The sequence below is a fragment of the Heterodontus francisci genome, chromosome 20 (genome assembly GCF_036365525.1).
Source record: "Heterodontus francisci isolate sHetFra1 chromosome 20, sHetFra1.hap1, whole genome shotgun sequence".
Taxonomy (NCBI): domain Eukaryota; kingdom Metazoa; phylum Chordata; class Chondrichthyes; order Heterodontiformes; family Heterodontidae; genus Heterodontus; species Heterodontus francisci.
The window spans coordinates 64,913,181-64,940,845 of record NC_090390.1 but is presented as its reverse complement, the minus strand read 5'-3'; the positions used below and the strand labels follow the sequence as shown (position 1 = coordinate 64,940,845).

Sequence of the window (27,665 nt, the reverse complement as noted above, 5' to 3'; positions counted from 1 at the left end):
ATCGCCATTCCTTCACTGTTGCTGGGCCAAAATCCTGGAACTCCCTTCCTGACAGCACTGTGGGTGTACCTACCTCACATGGACTGCAGCGGTTCAAGAAAGCAGCTCACCACCACCTTCTCAAGGGCAATAAATCCTGGGCTAGCCAGCAACGCCCACATCCTATGAATGAATAAAAAAAAAGCTTTGCATGGAAAAGGCTGCTTGGGCCCAGCACCATGTCAAACAAAAGGCTGTACCAACTTACTTTTTGTGTGCTGCAAATAGCAGCAGAGCGTCAATTCCACTTTCTCCATAGTAAACCTGTAGTTAAGAACAGAATAGTTTGCAAAGGCAACTGGAATCACATTGCAATTTTTTTTGGTGCCATGTTCTCGCCAGTATATGCATGCTAAAATTCTGCACCCACAGTGAATAGTAGGAAGGTTGGAAATAATTTTTTAAAAAAAAACTAACACCAAAGTACTGTTAATGCATTCATTGCCACCTCAACTTAAAAAAAGGTCAGTTATACAGCCTACTCCTGAAAACTGGAAGTTGTTTTTCTGCTAAAGATTCATATAATCAAAAATTCAGAAGGTAAATAATATTGCTACGTGGGAATTTAATGCAAAAAAACTGATCAAAACAAAAGTAGGCTACTTATGGGTTCTTTACGAAGGAAGCTACTATAAATGATCACACACTAGACAACACCAATTTACAGCTGTGTCTTCTGGTTGTTCATGGTTTTTTTGAACAAAAACTCCTGAAATTTCAGGGACAGGAGGAAAGTGGTTCAAGATCTTTAGGAGGTGGTACAAGAGGAGAAAGTCAACATCAAATTTAATTAGAAAGGAGACAAAAGAAAATTTTACATCCCACAGTAAATTCCACCTTCACACGCAGCTGAAGGTCAGAAAAGATGAAATATCATAGAAGCTCGCAAGTTAGTATCAATTTGAACTGAAAACCTAGTTTAACAACTAATTTATCCCTGGGAATTTATGTGCAAATAAACAGTAAAATATGAAAGTGAAGAGCCTTCATCATTGTCATCGCTGACATTGCATTGCAGACATAAAATCCACTTCATTATATAGCAAAGGTTTAACAAAAATGAAGGGCAACTGTTAAAGATGAAGTCTAACAGCAGTTCCTTAACCAGGCTGCGAATCTACTGAAAAAGGAATGGAGCAACAGGATACCAAAAATAGGACTACTGGTTTGGTATTACAACTTACATTTATATTGTGCCTTTAACGTAATAAAATGCCCAAGTCGCTTTACAGAAACATTATAAAGCAAAATTAGACACCAAGCCATATAAGACGATATTAGGGCAGATGGCCAAAAGTTTAGTCAAAGAGGTAGGGCTTAAGAAGCATCTTAAATGACGCAGGAAGGGTACAGAGTCAGAGGGGTTTAGGCAGGGAATTCCAGAGCTTAGGCAGCTGAAGGCTCCACCACCAGTGGAGGAACAATTAAAATCCGGGCTGCTCAGGTCGTCAGAAGTAGATGAGCACAGATATCTTGGAGGTCTATGGGGCTGGAAGAGATTACAGAGATAGGGAAGTGTGAGGCCATGGAGGGATTTGAAAACAAGATGATTTTAAAATCAAGACATTGTTTGACTAAGGGAGCCAGTGAAGGTCAGCAAGCACAGGGGCGATAGATGAATGGTACTTGGTGCGAGTAAGTACAAAGGCAGCAGCGTTTTGGATAACCTCAAGCTTACAGAGGGTAGAATGTGGGAGGCTACCCAGGATAGCATTGTAATAATGAAGTCTAGAGGTAATAAAGGCATGAATGAGGGTTTCAGCAGCAGATGAGCTGAGACAAGGGCAAAGTTGGATAATGATACAGAGATGGAAATAGGTGGTCTTAGTGATGGTGCAGATACATGATCAGAAGTTCATCTCTGGGTCAAATATAACACAAAGGTCTGGTTTAGCCTCAGGCAGTTTCTACAGCGAGCTCGCCACTGGTATCAGACCCACCGGCCGTCCATGTCTCCGTTATAAAGACGTCTGCAAACGCGACATGAAATCGTGTGACATTGATCACAAGTCGTGGGAGTCAGTTGCCAGCATTCGCCAGAGCTGGCGGGCAGCCATAAAGACAGGGCTAAATTGTGGCGAGTCGAAGAGACTTAGTAGTTGGCAGGAAAAAAGACAGAGGCGCAAGGGGAGAGCCAACTGTGCAACAGCCCCAACAAACAAATTTCTCTGCAGCACCTGTGGAAGAGCCTGTCACTCCAGAATTGGCCTTTATAGCCACTCCAGGCGCTGCTTCACAAACCACTGACCACCTCCAGGCGCGTATCCATTGTCTCTCGAGATAAGGAGGCCCAAAAGAAGTTTCTAGGGAAATGGATGAGTCGGTAACTAGGGAATGGAGTCTGTGGTGGGGATCGAAGACAATGACTTCAGCCTTCCTTATATTTAATTGGAGGAAAATTCTGCTCATCCAGTTCTGGATGTTGGTTAAGCAGTCTGATACTTTAGGACACAGTGGAGGAGTTGAGGGAGATGGGGTGGTGAGGCAGAGCTGGGTGTCATCAGAGTACATGTGAAAATTAATGCTGTGCTTTTGGATGATGTCACCAAGAGGCAGCGTGTCGATGAGAAATAGGAGATGGCGAAGTGGGGAGGGGGTGGGGGGAGGTGGACACCAGATGCAATGGTGTGGTAGCAGGAAGAGATGCCATTACAAGTGATACGCTGGCTACGACCAGATAGAACCAGGTAACTGCAGTCCTACGCAGCTGGACTGGAGAGGCATTGGAGGAGGATGGTGTGGGCAACCGTTTCAAAGGCTGCTGATAACTCGAGAAGGATGAGGAGGATTAGTTTACATTTGTCAGTCACATAAGATGCCATTTGATAAGAGCCGTTTTGGTACTGTGGCAGGGCAAAAACCTGATTGGAGTACCAGGAAAGGTGGACATGGATTTGGGAGGTGACAACATGTTCAAGGACTTTGGAGGAAATGGGAGGTTGGAGGTAGGATGGTAGTTTTCAAGGATGTGTAATGCAACCCCAGAATCAATCTCATTAATTTACTAACTTTTGCTCCATCTTCATAAAAGTTACATGAAACTTTTTTTTTCCTATGAAGCCAGCAACAACCTTATTGTCCAGATTGTACTTATAAAAACAGAAATATGATTAACTGGAGGTTGCTGAAAATGCAGCATGGGAAAACATGTTAACCCAGTCCTGGATACTGTATGAACCACAGTGATGTGATTTAAAGATCACCTTTTCTATTGTGCCCAACTGCAATCAGTTCCAACAATAAATTTAAACTGGAGGCCAACATGTATTTGATCATCTGCAGTCAGTCTTAAAGGTACGTCAAAGTATGAGGGTGCCGAGAAAAGAATTTCTTCAACAGGAAAATTCTGAATGTATTTTTAATGTAAATTAGGCAGATTATTAACCCATTTACCATACACAATGGTGACAGTAGAAGCAAGCACAGATCGATATATAAGACTTTCTTATATACGACAGAAGTGTTGCATATAAGCTGCATCTAAGGTAATACAGCTTTTATATTGCACGCAAAAAAGTGTTGCTCTCTTATGAACAGAAAAGGGAAGACTCTGACATTAAATGTGATGAGCTGTCTCAGAATATTTGGTTTATAATGCACCAAACACATTTCAAATCAGAATTATTTACACAACATAAACCAACACTTCAAGCATCTGCTATGAACTTGTACTCCATGTTCAATAAAGCTCCAATTTTGCCAACTATAAAAAGAGCTCGAGTTATTTAATGCTAACATTCTATAATTGAAAATAGAAAGGATGCATCAATGGTAATATTTTAGCAAAAGTGTAAATCCAGAACTTAATTTGTAATACATAATTGTAACAATCATTGAAGTATTGTGAAGATTTTATCAAATTGTTGCACAACAACCCCATGTCATTTTACGTATCCAATGTGAAATGTATTGAACATTTTAACTTTTTAGAAGTACGCAGGTTATGGTGCTTTATAAACATCTATTTTTCTAGTTTTGTATTTTCTAGTTTAATAAACAAAAAGTCAGTAATGACTGTTTTAAGTGTTTCATTAATACTGGGTAACGGTAGTAATGTTAGCTTTGTTGAACATCAAGTACTTTTTAATAGTGAACACTTAAAATGCAGCATTAAACATAAACCAATGACTTTTTTGTGTAAGTATACAATACTTAAGCTTAAACTTGCATCCAAATATGGAGGCGATTCCCTGGTATGAGTATGAAGGCTCGGAACAGATGCCAAAGCCATAGCCATGTGGCTATGGTTTCTGAGCTGCTTGGAGGTGTTGAGGAGGGGAAGAGAACAGAGTGACAAAAGATTAACACGAGTTAACACTTACTGCTGCCCTTTTCAAAGGCACAGAAACATAGAATAACTTCAGATCAACATCCCAGCTTTCCTTACTTAAATAATTCTCTGATTTGATAAAATACTGATAAACATTTCTGATATTGACCTTTGCCCAACCTATTCTCAAGTGTTAAGAACAATTTTGAATAAGAGTAAGGATAATGATTTTAAAAGGTAGCAGAAGTAAGAAAACTACTTCCCACTGTAAAATATTACATAGACAACATTTTAGACTGTCGTTGTATTCGAAAGTCAACATCCTTCCAATATTAATGTCAATTTAAGTATTAGGCTTCTTGACATTTTCTTCCATCTTTGCAGAGAACTGCATCAGTTGCTCCATTTTTGCACGTATTTCCCTTTTATCAATCCATATTCAAGACACTGACGGGCAGCACGCCACAGTTAGCAGTCACAGCTGGCCATGTTGTTCCAAACATTTCCATAGAAGCTGGCTGGTAAAACTGAATGGGTGATGGGATGCTTCTGTGTGGAATCCAGCAAACAATTAGGGTGTGGTAGAAGCATGGAATTTAACAAAAGCTATTGCTGCTAATTCCTTACAGAACTCTTCCAACACAATTACACCTTCCAGCAAGGTCATGTGGTCAATGCTGTGTGGGGGAGAAAAGGTGAAAGAAATGAGCTTCAACTTCTTCAGAAAGTTGAAATGTTCTTCTGATATTGTTAGTGTTTATTATCCAACTCAACTTACAAAATTACATTTTTCAAATGTTGAGAACTTTAATTTAATAGTAATATATATATATATAAATGAATTAAGATGAATACAATGCATTCCTGCAAGAAAAATCGTTAACCTAATACTCTGTCAGCAAAGGCAAACAACCAACTACATGATAAATGGTAAAAATAAGATCTTATTTGCATATCATATCCATGTAAACTGGGACAAAGTTGAGAGAAGTAAATGGTTTACATAAGTTGCAAAGGAAGGCACTCAATTTATATTTACATTTCCTGTAAATTTACCAAAAAAAACTCCACAAAATCTAATTGCTCACATTATCACTGTTGGAGTGGCAAAAAGGCAGATACTGAAGATTCAGAAATGCTATCTATGACATGGTCGAATCTACCTGATTATGATTTATCACTCTTGGACTTAACAGTAACATTTAGCAAATGGCTCTCTCAAAATTTGCACTATTAATCTAAAATGTTTCCAATCAGAATCAAATGACATACCTGTTATTTCTCATTTGCTGTTGTACTGCAATGCAGTAACTGGCACACTCCTGTGAGCATAGCAAATAGACACTATGGTTGTACTGCCTTCTCACATTGTTTTGAGCGTAAGAAGCCAGAACTCTGCATATAGGCACTCAAACATATTAGGATGAATTTTACAGACCTCCCAACGTCAGGGATCGTGGCGTGGTGGGGGGCCAGAAAATGCCTCCGGGAGAGGCCCGCCACGGACCTCGATGCTGGGTAGGTCCGGCCCCATACTGCCAATGGCGGTGAGGCCTTGTAGCAGCAGCCCCCACCCCCTTCTGTCGCTTGGTGGCGGCATCAAAATTTAAGTACTTAAATTTATTAAAAGTAATGATTTAAATACTTACCTGCTCCCACTTTCGGTCCCAGTGCGATATTGGCACCGGTAGCCGGTCTCCGTCCAGAGATCTGAGGCCCAACACTGGTGTGGAGGAGGGGAGCAGGTAAGTATTTCAGTGTGGTAGGAGTTGGAGTGGGGTCAAACTAAAATGATTGGTGTAGGGGATGGTGGGAAGGGTTAAAGATGAAAGTTTGTGAACTTTGGGGGTGGTGGGGGAGGTTACATGCACAAGGTAAGTATTTTAGTGGGGGGGAAAGAGGGCAAGGAGTGAAGTGTTTGGTTATTGGGGGGGGGTGGGGTGAGAGAAGGGCTAGAATAATTTATTTAATTGTTTTGAATAAAAACAAACTCACTAATTCTTTAAAAATGCAAATGAAATAGAAGGGCTTGTAGCCCTTTAAAAATGGCGTCAGCACCTGCGCAATGGCGCCTGAAGTCTTTGCTGGGACGGATTGCCCGCGCTCTCCACGTCATTAGAGGGGAGGGGGGGGGCCCCCCCCTGCGGTCTGCCCCGCCCATATAAATGAGCCACCGTGTTTAATATTGCGGCAGCTCCGCGGAGTAAAACCCGCGCATGCGGGATGCCATTTATTACGGTGGTGGCACCATAACATTCAACCCTTTGTATCAAACAACTCTCATTAATCTCATTGCTCTCTGTACTTTATCTACTGTGGAATAAGGCAGCTTACAATTAAAACCAAGCTTTCCTTCACCAAATGCAAACTTGGTCTGCATTTGAAGAGATTAAAGGAACACACATGCAAAGCAATGAATTTAGTCCAGGCCACAAGTCAGTTTTATTACTACCCTCCTAGGTCACACTACCATACAAGTAGATTCTGGGGCAGTGGGAGGCAACTTCCAGAAAAAGTAAGCGCTCGGACCATCTAAGGAAAAAAGTGACAGTTGCACCCAAGAAGATATGTGCAGCAGAGCCATATTTGGAATATTCTAGAATACTACCTGTGCTACACACTCAACTAGACAGGTTAAGAAAGATTACACAGCTCAACAGCTTGTGAAGGATAAAGGGATTCGAGCAAAAATGAGGCATATATAAGATATATAATAAATGAGAACAGCAGAAAATTTTGAAAAAAGTTACAGAAGCCAAAGAGTGAATCTGGCAGTCAATGTAAAGGGAAATGGCAAAAAACATTTTTTTTTTTTTTATAACCATATTCAGAAGAAAAAGGATAGTCAAAAAGGGATAGGACCCATTTAAAAATGAGGGACAACTTCTGGGTACGTGAAGGAATGACCTCAGCTTTACAGGAGACTTGTTTCCAAAGAGGATCTGAAAGATCCATTAGCAAAGAGATATATGTAAAACAGAACTATTTTAAACTGTTCACCCGACCAAGATGGTATGCTAAATCCGGAGGCTGGTGGGGAGATGGTAAAAGGTACTATCATCATTTTCCAAACCGTTTGGAAACAAAAATTATCAAAGGACTGGAGGGTGGCCAATGTTACACTTGTCTCAAGAAGTGGAAAGAAATAAACCAGGAAATTACAGGCTAGTTTGCGGATAAACATTTAGAATCTATAATACAGGATGAGATTAGTGAATGTTCAGAAGGCATGAGATAATTCAGGACAATCAACATGGATTGGTAAACAGCAGGTCGTATTCGACTCATTTCACTGAATTATTTCAGGAAACCTGAGATAACAGGAAAGTAACGGATGTTGTATGTGTGGCTTTTCAGAAAGTGTTTGATAAATTGCCACATAAGAGACTTGTTAAATTTTATGTACATGGCATTAACAGAAGAGAGATATGCCTCGGGTGTAAATTGATGCTTTTCAGATTGGTAGGATGTGCATAGTGGTATGCCCTAGTGGAGATCTGTGCTGAGAACTCTTTTATTTTCCACTTTCATAAATAATTTGTACTAAGGCACAAGAGGAATGATACTGAATTAGGAAGCAGGCATCACAAACTGAGGGGAAGGATTAGGCCATTGTAGAAAAACACAAAACAGTTACCTATGCAGTAACTATAACTGCATTTCAAAAAACAATTAGTACGATGTAAATGTGACGAGATTTCAAACAACTGGGCTTTTTCTCTGAAACAGAGGAGGCTGGAGATCGAACTGAGGCTGTAAAAATCATAAAATGTCTTCAGAGGGTAAAGTATGAAAAAGATTGTTTCTACTGGTGAATTAGTAACAAGGAAGCATAAAATTGGGGATCATCATGGAATAATGAAGGTGACCACTAAGAGATATTTTCACAGAGGATTATTAGAACATGGAATGCTTTATTACAAATGCCTATCAGTATGTCATTTAAAATGAATTGGTTTAAGTATTGAAAAAAGAACATAAAAGGATATCGAGAAATAGCAAGGAAAAGGGATTAGAGTTGATACCCACAGTTGAAGAACTAGCTCTGGCATAATGGGCTAAATGGCCTTCTCTGCTGTCAAGTTTATGCATCATCACGATTAGAAGTGGAAATCTGAATTCAAGTTTTTATTTAAACCACCTTAAACAGAAAGAGGGATAATTACTTTGAAATACCCAAATTATTTAGTGTGCATGACGTACATGCCCACCTATTTTTGTGATCATAAAATATCTGAACTAAATATGAGTACAAATCATTTTAATTTGTATAGTATTCAAACTATGAGGTTCAGCAGTTGATTGACAGTTTTTTTAATACTTGTTTAAAGGAGACAGCTACAATAACATTTTTATATATTTTACAGTATTACTTATAAGTATGTTCTTTCTGAAGTTGGAATGACGTGAGGAAGGTGGCAGAGATGAGAAAATTCCATTTAGGGGGTTCTGCTGCAACATCTTGGATTTAGGCATCGAGCAGATTCTCACTTAGAGTAATATGCATGATATCAATATAATGAAAGAAGAATCAGGAAAAAGTGATTGATCTGAACTCACATAGGTCCATCTGGCTCAAAACCCAGTAGACGTTTTCGGACTAGCAAAAGCTTTGGTGTGAAGTCTGGGATACGTTGTATTCTCAACATTAGGTCTCCAACCACCTAGAAATTCATTAGTGAGAATTTACAGTAATATCTTTAGTGTTTCTACAGTACATATAAAAGTCAGTTTACATTAACAGTAAGTGCAAACATCCATTATAAATTAAAGGAAACCTTTAAATATACTGCATGAAGATATTCGATTTTTAATAAACATGCATAATTTTCACATCCAACGATATAAGACCCAAGTGTGTTGCTATGCACTTACCCTTACAATGACGGAAAACAAAGACCTGCAGTTGGGAGCCAGGTTAATGTAAGGGTCCAGTAAGTATTCATGTAAGTGGGGATGGGGAAATAAAGATAACTTTGACAGCACAGATGTCACTTGCAAATTCACATCATACGGCTGGAAAGGGAGAAAAAGTTCCAAATAATTAGGATTTGGATATAAAGGTAGTGAGAGACAAATCATTTCAAATAGCTTGAATGTTCTCAGATACAAGCAGGCAATAAAAAGAACATGCAATGATTATGGCTTCCTTACTAACTGAAAAATCATGCACAAAGATATATCAGATTAATCATTAACATTATCTTTTCAGTGCTACTTCTAATACCTGCCTGAAAGTAGTTTTGTTCACACTTTGTAAAATTTAGAAAAATATGTTGGTATTGTGATTACAACCCAAGTAACTTCAGGCTACATCACATCACCAAAAAAAAACTATTCTAACTGGTTCATCTCACTGTAGTTTCTAATGGTTTCTTAATCACATCTGCCTTGAAGTAGGGTAGAATTAGCTATACTTTTGTAACCTCAAAGTAGTTATAAGGTTATCCAGTTTCTGAAATGAAAATTTGCACTGATACTATAGTTAGGTTTTGAAGACTATTAACAATAACACGAGAACTTTGTACTCCATCTCAACTTGAAAGTAACTTGATGCTGTCACTGGATACAAAGTAGAAAATATGCCACTTTCAGCACTGAAGTCCTCATCTTGATGACCATGACAGATACAAATGGAAACGTATTATAATCCTCCCAAGATTTCACTTGTCTTATCCACTCCCGAAAAAACAAACATTGTGTCAAACAGGATTGGCCAAGTAATTGCTGTATTCTCAAGCTAAAAAGAAACGATTACAGTTCTAGAACTTATTGCACTTAGTAGGCACTAGAGCTTTTGTGCTTCCGTTAACAACTTCGATGAAGGAATCAAGAGCAACGTATCCACGTTTGCTGACAATACAAAGCTAGGTGAGAAAGTAAGTTGTGAGAAGGACATAAAGAAGCTGCAAAGGGATAATAGACAGGTTAAGTGAGTGGGCAGGAAGGTGTCAGATGAAGTATAATGTGGGGAAATGTGAAATTACTCACTTTGGTAGGAATAGGAAAGCAGATATTTTTCAAAAGGTGAGGGACTGGGAAATATTGGTTTGTAGAGAGGTGCCATTGTGCACGAATCATGGAATGTTAACATGCAGGTACAGCAAGCAATTAGGAATGCAAATGGTATATTAACATTTATTGCAAGGGGGTTGGAATCTGAGAGTAAGAAAGTCCTGCTGCAATTATATAGAGCTTTGCTACAGTCACACTTGGAGTACGGTGTCCAGTTTTGGTGTCCATACCTAAGGAAGGATATAATTAGAGGGGGTGTAACGAAGGTTCACTAGATTGATTCCTATGATGAGATTGAGTAGAATGGGCCTATATTTACTGGAGTTTTGAAGAATGAGAAATGATTTAATTGAAACGTATAAAATTCTTAGAGGGCTTGACAGGATAGACACCGAGAGGCTGTTTCCCCTGGCTGGAGACTAGAACTAGGAGTCAGGGTCTCAAGATAAGGGGTTGGCCATTTAGGACTGAGATGAGGAGAAAATCTGTTCCAGTACAACTACAATACCAGGATCTACCTGACAAAGTGGAAAATTGCTTAGGTATGTCCTAGCCACAAAAAAAAAGATGAGATTTCTTCACTCAGAGGATTGTGAATCTTTGGAAGTCTCCACCCCAGTGGGTTTTGGATCTTAGTGGTTGAGTATATTCAAGACTGAAATAGATAAAGATTTTTGGTCATTAAGGCATATCGCCCTTAAGGCATTAAGGGATACGGGGATAGGGTAGGAATGTGGAATTGAGGTGAAAGATCAGCCATGATCTTATTGTATGATGCAGCAGGCTTAAGGGGCCCTATGGCTTACTCCTCCTCCTATTTCTTATGTTCTTTTGTTTATTTTATTCCCTCTTTTATTTCACATTCAGCAGGAATAACAATTTTGAAAACACAATCATTTAATTTAATCACAAATGTTTAATCGTGCTGCAATAAAATCGACTTTTATTCAGTACATAAAGGAATCATTTACCGCCTTGCATATCAGTTTAAGTTTGGCTAAATTTATCAGTAAGACCCTAGCAAGGTAAAACCATTGTATTTCAAATACAATAGATAAGATACATTTTTAATGTATTGGAGTATGTAAATAGGATACATTTCTCAAACAACGCAAATACAGTCTTGTCTTTTTCTCTGTAATGAATCATGAAAATAATTTCAACAACTTCACAGTACCTGATCAAGAATCCTGCCCATTCGATCAAATAGAACTTTTAGAAAATGTCCCTCAAAGAAAGGAGATTCCAGATTGCATTTCTCCAAAGGTTTGGGAGCTGCTGACCAGTCCCACCTCATACAGTTACCACAACAATCCCGGAACTGTCAATAAAATAAGCATTAATGAGCTCAAGCAACTAAAACAACTTCACCAACAGATTCCTCTCCCTTTCAGTAGGTGGGAGAAATTACCCTATAGTTGCATCTCACACATAGTATTAGACCATTTTGAAGCTAAAGGTACCCGGTGAATTAAAACTCAAATGAATTTTCGAATTAGCCACTGAAAACTTATAAAGTATAAAGAGACCACAAACTATCCGAAACCAATCACATTATGAACAATCTCTACAGTAACTATTCATTTTTATTGGCTATGGCATAAACATTTCTTAGGATTAAAATAATTCTCTTCTCATTATAGAACATGGCGATTTAGTGATTGTTGGGTTCAAAAAGACTCAAGAGGTTGGACTTTTAAAAAAAAAAACAGGAATATTTAAAGGTGGCAGGACCTAGTGAGAGAGCGGTTAGTAAACCATATGGGATCTTGGGCTTCATAAATAGAGGCACTGAGTACAAAAGCAGGAAAGTTACGCTGAACCTTTATAAAGCTATAAAGTATTGTGTCTAGTTCTGGTCACCACACTTTAGGAAAGATGAGAAGGTCGTTGAAAGGATGCAGAGGAGATTTACCAGAATAGTTCCAGGGATGGGGGATTTTAGTTAAAAGGTTAAGTTAGAAAAGCTGGGGTTGTTCTCCTTTGAACAAAGGGGATTGAGGGGAGATTTAATACAAGTGTACAAGATTATGACAGGCTTAGATAAGTTAGTTAGACAAGGAAAAACTGCTCCCATTAACTAATGGTACAAGGACTAGGGAACACAGATTGAAGGTTTTGGGAAAGAGATGAAGGAGGAATATGAGGAAGAACTGTTTTATGCAGCATAGTAATGACCTGGAACTCGCTGCCCACAAGGGTGGTGGAAGTGGAGACAATCAATGACTTCAAAAGGAAATTGAATGGCCACTAGAAGGAAATAAATTTGCAGGGCTACGGAGTTCGAGCAGGGGAGTGGGACTGATTGGATAGCTTCGTGGAGAGCTGGCATGGACTCAATGGGTCGAATGGCCTCCTTGTATGCCATAAATAACACTATGACTAATTAGGAATAAGTTATTTTACACAGATTATGAGCAGAGGTACCTTTAAAGTTTTCCTTAAAATCTCCTGTTATTTATATGCACCTCCTTCAGTTTGGGCCCCACTCCTTTTTGCTAAATTAAAATTGTTGCACTAAGTTATCATGGTCATCATACTACATGATGAGTCTGAATCCACCATGCATTAGTTACAAGAAAGGTTAGATTTAGGTTTTTAGTAGGCTTTGAAGCTGCAGAAGATGGGGAAAAGCAGAAGGGCTCCAGAATGTGAAGGCAATTAATGTGCTGAGGAATGAAACTACTTGAGTTTATCCAGCATAAGTGATGAGAGTGGGGCTTAGTAAGGCTTATGATGATGCAGGAGGAGAGTATTGGTTAAACTGTACCTGAAGGTTCAGATTAGAGTTTAATCAGCGACATTGACAAAGTGGAGACTGAGATAGGTAATATTTTAAAGATTCATGTAGGCAGTTTTGGTGATGGACAGCACAGATGTTTGGAAGCTCAGCTCATGGTCATACAGGATATCAAGTTTGTGCACCTTAAGGTTCAGCCTGAGGAAGCAGCCAGAGAGAGGATGGAACCTGGGATTGCATTCCTAGCGCAGAGGTCTTTCAGATAGCCAACACAGACACTACGGACCAAAAAGGCCTCCTTCTGTGCTGTAAAATTCTGATAGAAATTTCTGTGGTGGAAACCAAATAGAAGAGCCTTGGCCATGGCAAAGTTTAGCTGTAGAAAGCTCTGGTTCATCCACAATTAGATATCAGATACTGATAGGGAAAGATAGCAAAAGGCATGGAATCAAACATGGGGAGGCTAAACTGAATGTTGTCAGCATACATGGGGAAGCTGACCCCATCAACTAACTATGATGAAAGAGCATTCAACATTGGTGCATCTTTTTCTTAAACTTTTAACCTGTTGCAAGATAATAATCTTGCGTACCTTACCTGCCTATGTGCATCTCTGAGGTAGGTATCATATCCTGTGCCTTCTACATAGTAAGATGATTTTGCTTCATCAGGAACAAGACAGAGGAAACTAAAATATTAGAGGAATTTAGAACAAAAAATCAATTATTTTACATCATGCAATCAAATCATTTTACCAATAACTCTTAAATTACAATTCATGGCAAAGTCTTGTATTTTAATGTTACTGCAACGTGTCTCCAATGAGCTTTATATCTATAGTATATACGTGGCAAGATTATACTTGGATATTTGAATTTTCAAGGCACCATCTAAGCTTCAAGGTAGATATTAGCAATTCTACGGCACGAGCTGAAGGGGAGAATGTGAGTTCTCTAGTGTCCTGGAAAATATTAATTATTAAACATCACAAAAACAGCTTATCTGGTCACTTATCTCATTGTTGTTTGTGACACCTCTGCAAATTGGCTGCTGCTTTTCAGTATGTTACAGAAGTGAATACACTTCAATTAAAGTGTGTTTTGGAATGTCCTGAAGTCATGAAATGAACTATGCAAATGCTTTCTTTCTTGGTAAACCTAGTGTTGACCTCCAATTTAAAGTCAAACCACAACTACAATGTTATAGTTTGAATGCTTCCTCCAGTGGGAATTTAATATGTTAATGTAAACGGTACAAACATGTTTTCTGTGCATATCTGCTCATTTTCTTCAAGGACGCATCAACAGAGATTTCCTACATTAACTATCCAATTAAATTGCAATATGAAAAAAGATTACAACTCCAGCATATAAATTTTACAATTAAGTGTGAAGAAGTTCAATTAGTCTTTAAACATACCTATTTACAATTTTATGAACTTCTGTTTTCCCATCAGATTTTGTGTGGTCTGGGGTTGGAGGTGGGGATGCAGTCAGCCAATTGGAGCCCAGCAGTCTGTTATCAGGTGACAAATCTGTAAAAAGTGGATCTTCCTCTAAGTCTCTGAGGTGAGGAACACAGATTAAATAGGAAACATGATTAGAAAATGTATAGTCTCTGTATAATGTATAGAGCATGTTTCAATACAAAAGGAAACAATTCTCAGCACTGGCACTAGGATTTTACCAAAGCACAATAATGGGTGCAAGAAATTTACATGCTTTGTTCACTTAAACTGAAAATACCCAGCCATACTACTACAGATTCTCTTTCTCTTCTCTTTGGCCTCCTTATCTCGAGAGACAATGGGTAAGCGCCTGGAGGTGGTCAGTGGTGTGTGGAGCAGCGCCTGGAGTGGCTATAAAGGCCAATTCTAGAGTGACAGGCTCTTCCACAGGTGCTGCAGAAAAATTTGATTGTCGGGGCTGTTCCACAGTTGGCTCTTCCCTTGCGCCTCTGTCTTTTTTCCTGCCAACTGCTAAGTCTCTTCGACTCGCCACACTTTAGCCCCGCCTTTATGACTGCCCGCCAGCTCTGGTGAACGCTGGCAACTGACTCCCACGACTTGTGATCAATGTCACAGGATTTCATGTCGCGTTTGCAGACGTCTTTAAAGCGGAGACATGGACGGCCGATGGGTCTGATACCAGTGGCGAGCTCGCTGTACAATGTGTCTTTGGGGATCCTGCCATCTTCCATGTGGCTCACATGGCCAAGCCATCTCAAGCGCCGCTGACTCAGTAGTGTGTATAAGCTGGGGATGTTGGCCGCCTCGAGGACTTCTGTGTTGGAGATACGGTCCTGCCACCTGATGCCAAGTATTCTCCGGAGGCAGTGAAGATGGAATGAATTGAGACGGCGCTCTTGGCTGACATACGTTGTCCAGGCCTCGCTGCCATAGAGCAAGGTACTGAGGACACAGGCCTGATACACTCGGACTTTTGTGTTCCATGTCAGTGCAGATTGTATCCTTTCAAATATGGGTTTTGTCTGACGAGAGCATTTTCAGGTACCTAACATTATGACTGACAGGTCTGTCATTGCTGGTGACAGTGCTGGGAGCCATCTGATCTTCGTAATTACTTAATTATGACCATCGTAAAAGATGAGTATTATGCAACATGAAAGCATTTTGGCTCAAGTGCACTTTCTTTCCACCCCGTATTGATGCCAATATGCTAATGGTGTGGTAACAACACGGATACTTGAGAGATTAAGTGAAATGTTTGGTTAGTACATTTGCCATTTACCACCGAGAGGATGAAAGTCTGTTTCCGTCTGGTGGCTCATCTCAGTTGCGAGTCAGCAGTGACCTGCAGAACAAGTCTCCCTACTTTGATACTAATGTTTACTTTGTGTTGCACATAATGTGGAAAATAATACATTTTGAAGATGTTTAGATGTTGGTTGCAGACAGGACTGGGTTTTCTATGATGTTGTACACGAATGAATAGTCCATCGACATCCACTGTCGAAGTCCCAAATGATGAGAAGTCAACTTGGGCGAAAATATGGAGCAATGCATGGAATCATACCCAGTATGCGTTATCTGCTTCAAGTCAGGCATCAGGGAGAAAATTAGAAGGGGCAAAAGGAGGGGAAGGAAGTTAGACAAACAAAATTTAAAAGGTTTGAAGCTAAACTATGTGATACTATTTAAATTTAACCTCAAGTAAACTGCAGTTGTCTTATTTTTTAAATCAATCAGAAAAATTTGAAAATTCGTTAATTTTCACAGATATTCGCATTCTGATGGCAATGTTGGGCACTTCCCATTATGGTAAACCCGTTCAGTGCTGGAGATGAGAGAACTTGTCAGAGTGCTGCTGACCTCATGAGACCACTGAAGACCTTATTCCCTTCCTGCTTTGTTGTGTACAAACATGCAGGATTGATCTGATTACATGTATAATAGGACTTTGTTAATCTTCAATGAGTGAGATGCCAAATGCTGACAGAACTACTTATATCAATTACTGTTTTTATTTCTGATTTCCAGCATTTGCAGTTTGCTGTTTTTAATCTTCAATGTCTCAGCTTATTACTCACTGAAAACCCAGGAAAAGAAACCCTGTTTAAAGCAAAACTTACACCTAATTCCTAAATGAATGGTAGGAGCCAGGAAGAAGAAATAAGATAAATAAAAGATTCCAAAGTTTCTAAAACCATTAGAGAAAATTAAGAATAGAACAGCGAAAGAAAATGGGAATGACAAAGTGAAGAGAGTAGTTAAAAATGTATTTTAATAATCATTGTCTTGATTTCCCCCATGACCCACTGAATTTAACCAGTAAGTAGCTAAGTCATATATATTAAAAAGCTCCCAAGTTTGATCCTTAGTTCGTGTTGAGTTGGTTATCTCAGTTGGGATGGAGGTGGAGAAACTAGAAGTGGTCTACCAAGGTTTCTGCTCCTGGTTGCTAACAAGTGAACTTCGCTGAAAAGTGCAAGTGTCTGGATATGCAGAGATCCTCTGTGGTACCTTCCCAGGCTTGGATAGCCTGTCACGACTCAAAATCACATATGAATAATGATCACTTGATTGAACCACCCTAAGGTATCTGTGAAACTGTACTCCAGGAAGGAATCAATGATTCATAAGTGGGAGAGATTGTGATTTAAGTGTTCAAAATGTTTTCGTTATATAGGATCAATGCTGCTGTAGTAATAGTATTCCTGACACTGAAGTAGCTTTACTATTGCAATCTTCGTGTTTAGTATTACATAACACATAGGTTTTTAAACTGGGGTCCCCTAGCAATAAGGAATCTGTGAAGTCATCAGATTTATGTATTGACTTGCTCGTATCTTTCTTTGCCAAGCAAAGACATCTCCCAATATTTTCTTTGGAATTAGATTTTTGTTAACTGTCACCAGTGTTATCTATCAGATGAGACATTAAATCAAAGCACGGCTGCCCTCACGGATGGATGTAAACGATCCCTAAGCACTATTTGAAAAGGAGTAAGGGGAGTGTTCCTGGTGCCCTGGCCAATGTTTATTTCTCAAACAACATCATTAAAAAAAAAGATTAACTAGCCATTTACTACATTGCTGTTTATACAGCCATGCTGTGTGCAAATTGCCTGCTGCGTTTCATTGCAATTTCTACTAGGAATTGTAGTGAGTCTACCCACACTTATTTCCCAAAGGATCCAAGAACCTATTTTCAAAACTGTTATCATTTGGCTGTAGGAGCATTTTCTTTTACACTTAAGACTTTTGTTATTACAGAAATTCACAAGTAAAAATTAAGGATGCATTAAGAAGCACACACATTAAACACACATAGTGGTTAGTATGCTTTCATTTTTATAATGATATTTTAAAGAAATTGATGCCCTTTCCTTTTGAGCCACTTCAGCAGTCATCAATGAATTTAGTAAAAATATTAATGTTAAATTAATGAGTTAATAAATTGGTGAAAAAGAACAAAACTAACAAGTAACAACTCACACAGCTCCTGCGATCTGCCCATTTTCAACTATATCCTTGTCTTCTGGACAAGCAGGTTTATTCTCAACATAGTTCCGTTGCTCCAAATTCCTTAGGACCATGCTGTAAATAATGTGCTCATTTGGCTTTTGCAATAGATGCTCAAACATTCTCAGTGTCATTATACTGATCTGTAAATTGTAGCACATGGTACATTTTAAATCATCCCATTATATGCAATTTTACTAACAGTAAATTATTTTACCAAAAAGTTGCAGAATTATAAATATAGGATAAAGCTTTATAATTCAATTAAAATTGTTTAGTGCCATCTAACTATAGATAGAAGAGCAAAAGTGCAATACTCAAATCTGGACAGATAAGCTATCCCTTGCTGGTGTTCCCAGAGGTGTGACCTTTCCACCCCTCAATCTCCAATGTGTTTAAAGGGTGGAGTCCAGCTCAATACCTTGGGCAGCAGTGTGTTTTTCAGTAAAACCAGATCAGCAGCTAACTGCCACTTCTCTAGGCAGCATTAGTAATTCTAACCTCAGTTAAAGAATGTGCCCATTTAAGACCTTAAAGGAAGTAACAATATGTAAATCTGAGGAGAACCAAAACTCTGCTGCCTATGTGCTTGCTCACATCAAGTGCTGTTCAATAATCACTCCCGTGCTCGTTGACCTACAATGGCTCCCGGTTAGGCAAATGCTTTGATTTTATAATTCTCATCCCTGTTTTCAAATCCCTCCACAGTCTCGCCCCTCCCTATCTCTGTAATCTCCTCTAGCCCTCCAACCCTCCAAGATATCTACGCTCATCTAATTCTGGCCTCTTGAGCAGCACTGATTTTAACTGCTCTACTATTGGGGCTATGCCCTCAGCTGCCTAAGCTCTGAAATTCCTCCCCCTAAACCTCTCTGACTCTACCTTTCTTTCCTCCTTTAAAACGCTCCTTAAAATCTACATCTTTGACCAAGCTTTTGGCCATCTGCCCTAATATTGCTTATATGTCCCTTGGTGTCAAATTTTGCTTTATAACGCTCCTGTAAAGCACGTTGATTGTTTTATTATGTTAAAGGTAATTGTTGCTGTTAGCACTGAGCAGGATTACATTTACAAAGCAAACTAACTCCACCTAGTGGCAACAATTTAATATCACAAATGCAAATATCCAGTTGACGACAAGATAGATACATGATTTACTGCTATATGAACAGTGCTCAGATTACACTCATGATTTAAATGGTTGACCTTTCCGATTCCAACTTGGAGGAAACAAATAAATGCATGTTATGTAACATTTGACAACTGGGCATTCTATTCAAATAGAAGCTTCAAACTATTTCCCCTGAATATTTGCCACAAGTCCTTATGCATCAAGACTTCTCCATACATTTATGAAGATACATTTCCTTTGTTTGGCTTAGTCCACTTTCCACCACTTTTAAACTCATTATTTGTTACTGGAATCCATTCTTTCTCCTGATGCGAGCTGTAATTTTCAGCAGTGGTTGGGTAAGGGAATTTTCACCCATAATTTTTCAAATTTGTGTGTGGTATAGGCATAGACAGTATTGTGCCCATTATTCTAAACGAGCTGGAGTGTAGGAGATGGAACATGTCGAATGGTATTGGATTCTATTCCCTTGTCCAAACGGTCCAAACCTTTTTCACAGAAAAATAAATTTCACTGGAATAGTGAAGGGATATGGAAAATACATTCAAAAAAGGGATATAGTTATTCATAAAACACCTAAATGCAATAAAGCAGATTTTGCACTCATCAACATTCACCTCATCTGAGAGATGGTCACAGTGTTCTATAAGCCGATATCGCAGCTGATGCTTATTGTCTCCAGCGGTTTCAGGCTGTCTCTGTTCTCCTAAGAGGAAGAAAACTAACTCTTGTAGCATTGCTTTCGACATGATCTGACGGATGATGCGATTTAGCAGCGATACGGAGGTCAGAATACCAATCTCTGATCTACACACACAAAAAAAAGAGCAATTTTAAACAATTATGGTAACTTTTAAGGATCAAAAGGAATTGAGGGATGTACCTTGAAAATAGGGTTCTTAGTTTCTTCAACCAAGTATTTACAGAGCAGGGTGAGTTTAATAAATAGGAACTGTGCTACAAGTCAGCAACAAAACATCACACAGCCTTTCACACCACCCCCATTCATAGAATCTTCCACGTCTTCTCTTATGTATCCAAACTATCTCATTTGTCAAAAGTGGGAAGAGCCAGCTCTCCGCCTTCCCAAAGCCCAGCCTTTCTCATTGTTGCAACCTTCCATGGATAAACTTGAGTGTCGAGTGAATTAAAGATTACAGAGATGCACTGAAAACTCTTTTATGCACTGTTTTACAACAGATGGAACAAAGCAGTGATAGGATGGCAAAAAAATTAAATAAACGTACGTCTGAAGCAATTGCGGTTCCATAACTGGAACAAAGAATCTCTCTCGAATAGCCCTAGCCAAGGCAACTGCAGTGACCTATAAAATAAAGATCAGCATAAATAATTATACATCTGATGGTCATTTATTCATTACATTATAAAATATTCTAATTAAATGGCAAAATCCATGAAACTCTAACTTCTGAATATTGACATTAAGAAAAAGGCAGGACAAAGCAAGCTACAATTGAGGCCAATTGCCTCAGCAAAACACTGCCACTGAAGCATCCAACTTCATCTTGAACTACTCTGTATTTGTCTCAGCACTCTATCTCGCATTTTACTCCAAACATTTATCACTCTCAGATGCCACTCATTATACCTGTTTTCAACAAATGAATGTTTTCTGGTGCTAACTTTAGACTTACTTTGTAATATCTTGAATAAAAGCAAAGCATTGTGGATGCTGGAGATCTGAAATAAAAACAAATAAAGTGCTGGAAATACTCAGCAGGTCTGGCAGCATCTGTGGAAAGAGAAGCAGAGTTAACGTTTCAGATTTGTGACCTTTCATCAGAACTGGCAAAGGTTGGAAATGTAAAAGGTTTTAAGCAAGTGAAGCGGGGATGGGGGTGGGGGGGGGGGGGAAAGAGAACAAAAGGGAAAGTGTGTGATAGGGCAGAGGGCAGGAGAGATTAACTGACAAGGTGGTCATGGGGCAAAGGCAAAACATTAGTCCAGAGAGCGTGTTAATGACAGAATAATGAACAGCTCTGTCCATAAGCAGGAACATAAAAAAACAAGTTTAAGGCAGGCACATGGTAAAAAAAAAAAATGATAGAACAAAATAAAATAAAATAATAAAAAAGGGCCAGTCATGCTCTGAAATTATTGAACTCAATGTTCAGTCCGGAAGGCTGTAGCGTCCCTAATCAGAAAATGAGGCGCTGCTACTTGAGCTTGCGTTGATGTTCACTGGAACAATGCAGCAGGCCAAGGACAGAAGCGTGAGCATGAGAGCAGCGGGGGTGTGTTGAAATGGCAAGCAACCGAAAGCTCGGGGTCATGCCTGCAGACTTAGCAGAGGTACTCCGCAAAGCGGTCACCCAATCTGCGTTTGGTTTCCCCAATGTAGAGGAGACCGCAATGGGAGCAGTGAATACAGTACACTAAATTGAAAGAAGTAGAAGTAAATCGCTGCTTCACCTGAAAGGAGTGTTTGGGTCCTTGGATAGTGAGGAGAGAGGAGATAAAAGTCCAGGTATTACACCTCCTGCGACTGCTTGGGAAGGTGCCGTGAGAAGGGGACGAGGTGTCGGGGATAATGGAGGAGTGGATCAGGGTGTCACGGAGGGAACGATCCCTATGGAATGCAGACTGGGGGGAGGGGGGCTTGGGGCGAAGATGCATTTGGTAATGGCATCATGCTGGAGGTGGCAGAAATGGCGGAGGATCATCCTTTGGACGTGGAGGCTGGTGGGGCGGAAAGTGAGGTCAAGGGGAACCCTGTCGCGGTTCTGGGTGAGAGGGAAAGGGGTGCAGGAAATGGGTCGGACACGGTTGAGGGCCCGGTCAACCACAGTAGGGGGCGGATCCTCAGTTGAGGAAAAAGGAAGACATATTAGAGGCACTGTTGTGGAAGGTTGTACCATCAGAGCAGATGCATCGGAGACAAGCTGCTTCTCCGTCGCATCTGTTCTGATGATGCAACCTTCCACAACTGCGCTGCTGATATGTCTTCCTTTTTCCTCAGCCGAGGATTCCCCCACCCCGAGTGTGGTTGACAGGGCCCTCAACCGCATCCAACCCATTTTCCGCAGTTCTGCCCTCACCCCTTCCCCTCCCTCCCAGAACTAGGACAGGGTTCCTCTTGTCCTTACTTTCCACCTCACCAGCCTCCACAGCCAAAAGATCATCCTCCGCCATTTCCACCACCTCCAACGTGCTGCCACCACCAAATGTATCATCCCCTCCCCTCCCCTGTCTGCATTCTGAAGGGATCGTTCCCTCCAGGACACCATGATCCACTCCTCCAGAACCCCGATACCTCATCCCCTTCCCACGGCACCTTCCCATGCAATCGCAGAAGGCCCTTTTACCTCCTCACCATCCCAGGTCCCAAATACTGCTTTCAGGTGAAGCAGCAATTTACTTGTACTGCTTTCAATTTAGTATACTGCATTCGCTGCTCATAATGCAGTCGCCTCTTCATTGGGGAAACCAAACGCAGATTGGGTGACCGCTTTGTGGAACACCTCCGCTCAGTCCGCAAGCATGACCCTGAGCTTCTGGTTGCTTGCCATTTCAATTCACCACCCTGCTCCCATGCCTACATTTCTGTCCTTGGCCTGCTGCAGTGTTCCAGTGAACATCAACACAAGCTCGAGTAACAGCACCTCATTTTTCGATTAGGCACTCAACAGCCTTCCGGACTGAACATTGAGTTCAATAATTTCAGAGCATGACTGGCCCTTTTTTATTATTTTATTTTGCTTTATCATGTTTTTTTAACCACGTGCCTGCCTTAAACTTGGTTTCTCATGTTCGTGCTTTTGGACAGAGCTGTTCATTACTCTGTCATTAACACTCTCTCTGCGCTATTGCTTTGTCTTTCACCACACCATGAGCACACGCCCTTGGCCCATGACCTCCTTGTCAGTTAATCTCTCCTGCCCTCTGCCCTATCACACACCTTCCCTTTTGTTCTCTTTCTCCCCACCCTCACTTCACTTGCTTAAAACCTATTAACATTTCTAACCTTTGCCAGTTCTGATGAAAGGTCACATATAAGAACATAACATAAGTAATAGGAGCAGGAGTAGGGCATTCGGCTCCTCAATCCTGCCCTGCCATTCAATAAGCTGATCATGGCTGATCTGCCCGATCTGCCCCAGACCTCAACTCTTCTTTCGTGCCAGCTCCTCATAGCCCTCAACTCTCCGATATTTCAAAAATCTATCTACCTCCTCTTTAAATATTTTCAGTGATCTAGCCTCCACAACTCTCTGGGGTAGAGAATTCCAGGCATTCACTACCCTCGGAGAGAAGAAATTCCTTCGCATCTCAGTTTTAAATGAGTGTCCCCTTATTCTGTAACTATGGCCCCCATTAGTGGAAACATCTTCTTAACATCTACCCTGTCAAACCCCCTCCGAATCGTGTATGTTTCAATAAGATCACCCCTCAATCTTCTAAACTCTAATGAATAAAGGCCTAACCTGTTAAGCCGTTCTTGATAAGTCAACCCCTTCATCCCAGGAATCAGCCTAGTGAATCTCTTTTGAATTGCCTCCAATGCCAGTATATCCTTTCTTAAATATGGGGACCAAAACTGTACACAGTACTCCAGATGTTCTAGATTCCCTGACCAGTGGGAACAATCTCTCAGCTTCTACCCTTTCAAGCCCTTTCAGAATTTTCTATGTCTCAATTAGATCGCCTCTTATTCTTCTAAACTCCACAGAATATAGGCCCAATTTACTCAGCCTATCATAGGGCAACCCCCTCATTCCAGGGACCAATTTAGCAAATCTTCGCTGCACTGCCTCCAGTGCAAGTATATCCTTTATTCAATGTGGAGACCAAAACGGCGCACAGTATTCCAGGTGTGGTCTCATCAAAGCCCTGTACAATTTTAGGATGACTTCTTTATTCCTGTACGCCAATCCCCTTGCAATAAGGACCAACATGCCAATTGCCTTCCTAATAGCCTGCTGCACCTGCATGTCAACTTTGTGCGTTTCTTGCATGAGTACCCCCAAGTCTCTCTGAACATTAACACTTACCAGTTTCACACCTTTTAAAAAATATTCTGCTTTTCTACTTTTATGACCAAAGTGAACAACTTCACACTTCCCTACATTATACTCCATTTGCCATCTTGGTAATATCTTGATTTACCTTATGAACATTATTTCATAAATTTAAAAAAAGGCATTTCCTAGATTCTAGAAGTTGAGTTTTTTTAACCTTCCTGGATAAGTGGTAGGTCACATCAATTCAAGTGATTTCTTAAGATTTCCATCTATGGGGACTTAACAGTGCACCCCATGGAGGAGCAGGGAATCGCCAATAGCAACTTCTGGATTTCCACATTTAACTACACATGTGCAGGCTCTAGAAGTGCTGCCAGTTCGACAGCTGTAATGATGGTAAATTTTTATCTTTATCTTTCTATCGAGATCAGTTTTCTTACTTGTCCCTATACCCTCCCTAATGCATGTAAACATTTTTGCTTCATAGCAGAGTTAAACATAATGCTCTACCAGTGCATTATCAAAACTGAACATAAACCCCTGAAGACCTATACTCCATGGTTCTTTGCATCTCAGAAATTTATTAACTTTGTTAATTACTTTGCCACATTGTCATATCGAAAATGTGGGTGTGGATTTTGTGGGTCTAATAATGGTGAAACTGTCAGCATTTACCATCATTACAACTGTCGAACTGGCAGCACTTCTAGAGCCCGCACATGCGTAGTTAAATGTGGAAATCCAGAAGCTGCTATTGGCGATTCCCTGCTCCTCCACATGGTGCATTGTTAAGTTCCCATAGATGGAAATCTTAAGAAATCACTTGAATTTATGTGACCTTCCACTTTTACACTGTTAGTCTTGCTGCAAAAACCCTTGAAAAAGTTATATCTTGTTGAATGAGGACTAACTGGATTTTTTTTACAGCGAGCTAAGCTCATAATTAGTGAACAACCCCTCTGGCTTTGAAAAACGGATTTATTTGTGTAAAGTCAAATTTCTCCACGATAGTAAAAAAATTCCATAGATTTCTGGAATAATAAAAAATATATTTTCTTTAAGTGTTTATGATCGTCCACCTTCTACCTTAATCTCATTTCTATGCCCCAATCTTTACTTCATTCTCTCTAAAATGATTAAAAAGGTGAAGGATAATCAGTGCATTTTGCTTCCTGATTTGCTGTCTGTGAAAATTTTTCAATGTGATTAGCTACTTATCCTGTTCAATGACATCACTGTTGCTGGATGCCAGAGCACCCTATAGCTTACATGAGAATGAAATTAACATCGGGAAATATGAAATCCACACCACATAGGTTGCTAGACCTTTGAGGGGAGCTTTGTTCAAGATCAGCGGCGAGTGACATCACTTCGCCGCTGACAGCAAAATCTGGGCCAATGAGTCAACAATTTCTCCTAACTCCCTTTCTAAGTCTTCCTGTAACAATTTAATTCTATTCTGTGTACATTCACGATGAATTGCATACTTCATATTTATCTTTGCCATTGCGCTATACAAGCTAAATTAATTTTCCAATGTCTTGTTGCATCCTTGATTTCTACTGCCCTTCCTATTTTAGTATTCATATACTTTAGGTTCATAGTTTGTTCTGAAATCTGGGTCATTAATCTGGATTAGGAACTACAGGCATCCAAGCATAGGCCAGAGTCCTTAGTATCTGCATCTCCCATCCAATATTCAATTTCAAAAAAATTTATTTAATCCTAAGTATCACCCTAGTTTTTAAGCTAATTAGAAGTCTTTTGTATGGAGCTTTGTAAAAATCCGATAGTTCAAACTATATCATGGGTAGCTCCACTATCTACTTTATCATTCAAACCCATGCTCTCAAATCAGCCAATTTATCATTCAGAACCTAAAAGTATGCAGGCTCCTTCAAAGAACAGTACAGCACAGGAACAGGCCATTCGGCCCTCCAAGCCTGCGTCGATCTTGATGCCTGCCTAAACTAAAACCTTCAGGATTAAGGAAAATCCCAAGGCTTTTTATACATATATAAAGAGCAAGAGGGTAACCAGGGAAAGGGTTGGTCCACTCAAGGACAGAGGAGGGAATCTATGTGTGGAGCCAGAGAAAATGGGCGAGGTACTAAATGAGTACTTTGCATCAGTATTCACCACAGAGAAGGACTTGGTGGATGATGAGCCTAGGGAAGGGAGTGCAGATAGTCTCAGGCATCTCATTATCAAAAAGGAGGTGGTGTTGGGTGTCTTGCAAAGCATTAAGATAGATAAGTCCCCAGGGCCTGATGGGATCTACCCCAGAATACTGAGGGAGGCAAGGGAAGAAATTGCTGGGGCCTTGACAGAAATCTTTGCATCCTCATTGGTTACAGGTGAGGTCCCAGAGGACTGGAGAATAGCCAATGTTGTTCCTTTGTTTAAGAAGGGTAGCAAGGATAATCCAGGAAATTATAGGCCGGTGAGCCTTACGTCAGTGGTAGGGAAATTATTAGAGAGGATTCTTTGGGACAGGATTTACTCCCATTTGGAAACAAACAAACTTATTAGCGAGAGGCAGCATGGTTTTGTGAAGGGGAGGTCGTGTCTCATGAATTTGATTGAGTTTTTTGAGGAAGTGACAAAGATGATTGATGAAGGAAGGGCAGTGGATGTTATCTATATGGACTTCAGTAAAGCCTTTGACAAGGTCCTTCATGGCAGACTGGTACAAAAGGTGAAGTCACACGGGATCAGAGGTGAGCTGGCAAGATGGATACAGAACTGGCTCAGTCATAGAAGACAGAGGGTAGCAGTGGAAGGGTGTTTTTCTGAATGGAGGGATGTGACTAGTGGTGTTCCGCAGGGATCAGTGCTGGGACCTTTGCTGTTTGTAGTATATATAAATGATTTGGAGGAAAATGTAGCTGGTCTGATTAGTAAGTTTGCGGACGACACAAAGGTTGGTGGAGTTGCGGATAGTGATGAGGATTGTCAGAGGATACAGCAGGATATAGATCGGTTGGAGACTTGGGCGAAGAAATGGCAGATGGAGTTTAATCCAGACAAATGTGAGGTAATGGATTTTGGAAGGTCTAATGCAGGTGGGAAGTGTACAGTAAATGGCAGAACCCTTAGGAGTATTGACAGGCAGAGAGATCTGGGCGTACAGGTCCACAGGTCACTGAAAGTGGCAAGGCAGGTGGATAAATTAGTCAACAAGGCATACAGCATGCTTGCCTTCATCGGTTGGGGCATAGAGTATAAAAATTGGCAAGTCATGCTGCAGCTGTACAGAACTTTAGTTAGGCCACACTTAGAATATTGCGTGCAATTCTGGTCGCCACACTACCAGAAGGACGCGGAGGCTTTGGAGCAGGTACAGAGGAGGTTTACCAGGATGTTGCCTGGTCTGGAGGGCATTAGCTATGAGGAGAGGTTGGATAGACTCGGATTGTTTTCACTGGAACGACGGAGGTGGAGGGGCGACATGATAGAGGTTTACAAAGTTATGAGCAGCAAGGACAGAGTGGATAGTCAGAA

The 27,665-nt window shown here is 40.3% G+C and overlaps 1 protein-coding gene across 2 annotated transcripts in view; it reads right to left on the bottom strand.

The window, feature by feature from the left end:
• Positions 1 to 3,383: 3,383 nt before the first annotated feature.
• Positions 3,384 to 27,665, bottom strand: part of fhip2a (FHF complex subunit HOOK interacting protein 2) — a 79,382-nt gene continuing 55,100 nt past the window's right edge. Inside the window, exons 9-17 of one of the 2 annotated variants that reach the window (XM_068052961.1) lie at positions 20,427 to 20,503; positions 19,797 to 19,986; positions 18,021 to 18,190; positions 14,484 to 14,627; positions 13,662 to 13,752; positions 11,502 to 11,645; positions 9,185 to 9,325; positions 8,870 to 8,973; positions 3,384 to 4,858 (exon numbers count right to left, since the gene is read on the bottom strand). In XM_068052961.1, the coding sequence (XP_067909062.1) occupies positions 4,738 to 4,858; positions 8,870 to 8,973; positions 9,185 to 9,325; positions 11,502 to 11,645; positions 13,662 to 13,752; positions 14,484 to 14,627; positions 18,021 to 18,190; positions 19,797 to 19,986; positions 20,427 to 20,503 (1,182 nt within the window). In that variant the 3' untranslated portion in view covers positions 3,384 to 4,737. Of the gene's footprint in view, positions 4,987 to 8,869; positions 8,974 to 9,184; positions 9,326 to 11,501; positions 11,646 to 13,661; positions 13,753 to 14,483; positions 14,628 to 18,020; positions 18,191 to 19,796; positions 19,987 to 20,426; positions 20,504 to 27,665 lie in introns of both variants that reach the window. The other variant, XM_068052962.1, reaches the window with a different exon arrangement.